Raw genomic sequence first — 5,042 nt, 5'->3', positions numbered from 1 at the left:
ATATGTATGTGTCCTAGTGTGGAGCTATAGGATAATGCACTGGACTACAAGGTCAGTTTGTGAAAGTTGGAAAATGAATGAGGAAGTATGTAGAAGAATTGATGCATTTGAGTTATGGTGTTGGAGGAGAATATTGAAAGAGCTAATAAATGCCAGATTAAACATGTACTTCTGGTGGAACATGTACAACCAGAATGCTCTTTAGAAAACAAGATGGGGATAATTAATCTTTAATATTTCATACGTTATCAGGGGGACCAGTCCCTGGAGAAGAACATCATGCTTGGGAAAGTGGGAAGGTCAGTGAAAAGAAAGAAGACCCCCAACTAGATGGATTGACACAGTAGCATCAGCAATGGGCTCAAGCTTATCAATAATTCTGAGGATGGCACAGGACCGGGCAGTGTTTTGTTCTGTTGTGCATAAGGTCACTATGAGTTAGAAACCATTTGACGCACCTAACAACAACAATGTGTTTAATTAAATAAGTGTGTTTGATTACTATAGTTTTATATTATTCATTTATATATTCAGTTTACCTATAACTTGTGTGTGTATCTATATATTTATATATGTGTGTGCATAGAAATAGATATTAAGTTCTTTCAAAATTGTAGGGCACAACCATCTTGAAAACCATTTTCAGGAATTCACTGATGCCTGGTAGGATGACAAGCTATCGTCAGTGCACAGTCTTAGAAGATAGACTATATACTTCACACTCACCCTCATGAAATTAGAAGGCACTAGAGAGACAGAATTTAAACTGAGTGCCTACAATTATTTAATGGAGCTCTGGAGTCAGTTGTGATTTGCTATATATAGTGCAGTAACACAATGTACAACACAAAAAATGACCACTTACTTCAAACTTTTCCCACAGGAGTGGCTCAAGTGTTAAATAGACTGGATGGAAAACCTTTTGATGATGCAGACCAGCGACTTTTTGAGGTAAGAAAATACAAACAAGGGTTATAGCTGAGTCATCAACAGTCTCCTGGTTAAATTGCTCAAATTTGTAAGCACAAGTAATGGCTAATTCATTACTATTATGAATAAATGATGTGACAAAATTTAAAGAATATATTAACAGGTAAGCTTTTATTCTTTTCCACTAATCAACTTTTTTTCAATCACTGATTACTCTTATCCTAATTTTGATACAGATTCCTGGTGTGGCACTGTAGGATAAGCACTAGACTGCTAACCACAAGGGCTAATCCACCAGCTACTCCTCAGAAACCCTATACAAGGTTGTTATGAGGTAGAACTGACTCAACAGTACTTAACAACAGCAACAATTTCATCAACAGTTAAATTTCATCCTCTGGTCTTCAAAAGGCTGTTGTTTTAACCTTTATTGTTTACTCATATTCAAAGTTGTGAAGGCCCTAGCCCTCACCTAGCCAGGAGGCCAGGTGACCTTTCTTTTGTTTACAAGCTTCCATTTACTTCAGTGTGCCCTCTAGTGGGAGAGATAACAGACATGTCTTCTGTGGCACCTCTGGTTGGGTTTAAACCACCAACCTTTTGGTCAGTAGACCAGTATTTCACCATTTGCACCACTCAGAGAGTCTTCAAACATAGACAGGCTTCCTGAAAACTTTATGCAACTATCCAACAAGCATGGGAGCATGGTGGCTCCATAGGATAAACACTGGTCTGTGAGCTACAAGGTCAGCGATTCGAGCCCACCAACCATTTCTCAAGAGAAAGATGAGGGTTTCTGCTTCCGCAGAAGATTTTAAAAGGCTTCAAAATCCTATAAATCAAAACCAACTGTACAGCACGTAACAACAAGAAACCCCCTTTCTCTAGGCAAGAATACCTCACAGCTTCTTTATTTCAAAAAACAAAGCAAAACTCATTGTTAGCCAGTCAATTCTGACTCCTAATAAACAAATGGAACAAAGCAGAAAGACCCTGTGGGGTTTTCAAGATTGTAAATCTTTACAGCATCAGACTGACACATCTGTTTTCCTGTGGTTCAAACCACTAGCCATGAGGGTTAGCCGTTAGCAGCCAAGCGCTTAACCGCTGTGCCAGCAGGGTTCCAGTTTCTCTATTTTAAAAAAAATTAACTGATTATGACTTATAGCAACCTTGTATAGGGTTTCTCAGGTGGTAAATCTTTATGGGAGCAGAAAGCTTCAGCTTTCCCCCTCATAGTAGCCAGTGGGTTTGAACCGCCAACCTTGTTATTAGCAACCCAGTGATTATGCTATCATGGATCTAAATCAATCTGTCTTTCCCATAACATTTTACCAGCAAGGTTTTATAGAATAGCTACTGAAAAAGGTTTCTTTGGCTAAATGGAATTCGTTATTAAATCAGTCCTCTCTCTAAATGAATTAAAAACACATTTAAAGGGGCTATTAACTATATTTTTAAATGCATGAAACAGTTTCTCCATAATAACATTAACCATTTTTCTCATGTGCAATGTGAACTGTAAAGTTGTTACATGACAATAGTAATTAAGAACTTTAATGTGCCTATTTCCCCAAAGGCCACCTCTGTGTACAATAAAATTATATTTTTGGACCCATCCCTGATGACTGCCTACACTCAGGCTGAATTTTACCAATGAGTTATTGCAGTTTTTAATTAGTGGATTTTCTCTTTCATAGGCTTTTGTCATCTTCTGTGGCCTTGGCATCAACAATACAATTATGTATGATCAAGTGAAGAAGTCGTGGGCCAAGCAGTCTGTAGCTCTTGATGTAAGTGTATTTATGTTAAAACCCTTTAATAAAAAGCCACTTGTTGTGGGATTTATTTTATCATTTTTAATTATTTATTTTTTAATTATCTTCTTGTTTCTTAGCAATGTTTGGATCATGGATTCAAATCTGGTAAAAGCTAGAGACTCATTCTAGAACAAAATACAAATATGCACATAATTTTGCATCTGACTTCAGGAAGTTTAGAGATTCCTTGAAGTCCATCCATTCATGTCTTATGTATAATGTTGTTCTTGTTGTGAAATGCCGTTGAGTCTGTTCCGACCCATAGGGTAGGAGTGGTCCAAAAATAACTTGTCAGGATTGAAAATATATTATGAATTTAGATCTGAATATGGGGACATATTTTAGAAATGCAAACTTTTTCTTACAAAGGAAAAATCCTCACTATGAAGATGTAACTCAGAGTACTAGGAGTTCCTTCTGTCATTATCCAGCTGCCGTCCACCACACACACACACACACACACAAACACACACACATTGTGAGAACCCTGTGCCGTGTCCCATGTCTTCACAACATCTTCTCTCAGATGCACTAAGCTCCAAAAATCAGTTCTTGTTTTCTTCAATCCCAAGTATTTGTTTTGACTCAAAGCCTTCTGTTTTCTAGTTCTTGACCTGTATCTATTACCAAAGATTTGAAAAATATGTTATTGTTAAGTGCCTTTGAGTCAGTTCTGACTCATAGTGACCCTGTATAGGGTTTCTGGGGCTTTAAATTTGCATGGGAGCAGAAAGTCCCAAAAGAACCACAGTTAACTATTTCCTAGAAACTTAGAATATACCCTGCTGTCTTTAGCCATCTTCTCTTCATGAGTTTGTGCATAGCAAGCACTCTCTAGTTAGTGTAGCTCAGATCCCTTCTCTCCTTAGAGACAAAAATGATTACTCACTGCTCAGTTTCCAGCCCAACTCTGAGCCTCGCTTTCAGAGATGTAAGCTGTTTGTGTGTGTGTGTGTGTCAGTGTCAAATACGGCTTTCCCAATCAAAAGTTTGGTGTCGTAACCTTGGTTTTTTCTCCCCCCACCCATCCCACATGTATCAAATTCTTGACTGTTAATGATCAGATAGTATTTACCCCACTTCTCAGCTCAAGAGTCTATATGCAAGAATATCTAGAAGAACTTATCTCAGAACTTTGTGAAGATAAACTGATGTTGAAAGTCACTCCCCCAAACTTGGAATGAGATCTATGTATATTCTGTACATAAACTTCTGAGTGAATATATCTATTTAAAATTGGATATTTATAAACTTTATAAATGAATGTGAATACATGCAATATTTATGTAAATATTTCTATATTAAAGGAGCTCTGGTAGCACAGTGGTTACGAATCAGGCTGCGAACCACAAGGTCAGCAGTTCGAAACTACCAGCTGTTCCACGGGAGAAAGATGAGGCTTTCTGCTCCCATAAAGATTTACAGCCTCGGAAAAACTGTACAGGGTCACTATGGGTCGGAATCGACTCGACAGCACTTAACAACAACAACATTTCTATTATAAGTAGGCAATTTTATGTAAGTGATTGTAACCAGCATAGAGAGTCTTGCTGTAGTGCTGTAGGATAAATACTGGACTGCTAACTGCAAGTCGGCAGTTCAAACCCACCAGGTTTCTTGGGAAACCCTATACAGGGTCGCTGTGAGTTGAAACTGACTTAACTTAAAAAAACAGCAAGAACAACAACCAGCACAGTCCCATAAAAAATTTGAGCTACTTTACAAGAACATAAATGATTGAGTGAAAAACGAATTAATATAGTGAAGCCTATGAGAGCTGAAACCTGGCATGGCTACCTTGTTTTTCAGATGTCACAAGTATTTCCACCTTTGACCATTTTTCTATCACTCTTTACTGGTGGATAATGTTTTCTTTCTCTGACAGGTTTCTGCTTTACATGGGTTCTAGCCTTCATGATCAGAAGAGGAAGAAATTAGGGGAGTAGAGGGGTGAGAAAAAGGGCAAATGCAATTAAAAGCCAGGTCCCATTTAATTATCCCTCCCAAATCACTGTTCCCCTCTCCCAAAGCATCCATCCTATTTGCGGTCTTCACTACCTCTGATTGGGCAATTGCAGTAGCCTTCTACTTGTTCTTCTTAAACCAGTTTTTTTTTGTTTTTGTTTTTTTTTTTTCACTTACATCATCACCCACTCACAGGGAAACATAATTACAGAAAACTTGTAAGCCCGTCTTCAGCCAATAACTGATTGGAATACCTAAAAGGGGTTCTAGAACTTGCCCAGTGAAATAGGCCTCTTGCAGAGCCTTTGCAGATCATAGGACATTAGG

The 5,042-nt window shown here is 38.1% G+C and overlaps 1 protein-coding gene across 1 annotated transcript in view; it reads left to right on the top strand.

Annotated features, from left to right (window-relative positions):
* PDE11A (phosphodiesterase 11A) overlaps positions 1-5,042 on the top strand; it is a 747,671-nt gene that overhangs the window by 451,459 nt on the left and 291,170 nt on the right. Inside the window, exons 8-9 of the mRNA XM_006866701.1 lie at positions 884-951; positions 2,631-2,723. Coding sequence (XP_006866763.1) covers positions 884-951; positions 2,631-2,723 — 161 coding nt within the window. The remainder of the gene's footprint in view (positions 1-883; positions 952-2,630; positions 2,724-5,042) is intronic.

This window comes from Chrysochloris asiatica, unplaced genomic scaffold (genome assembly GCF_000296735.1).
Source record: "Chrysochloris asiatica unplaced genomic scaffold, ChrAsi1.0 scaffold00094, whole genome shotgun sequence".
Taxonomy (NCBI): Eukaryota; Metazoa; Chordata; class Mammalia; order Afrosoricida; family Chrysochloridae; genus Chrysochloris; species Chrysochloris asiatica.
This window is presented reverse-complemented; position numbering and strand designations above follow the sequence as displayed.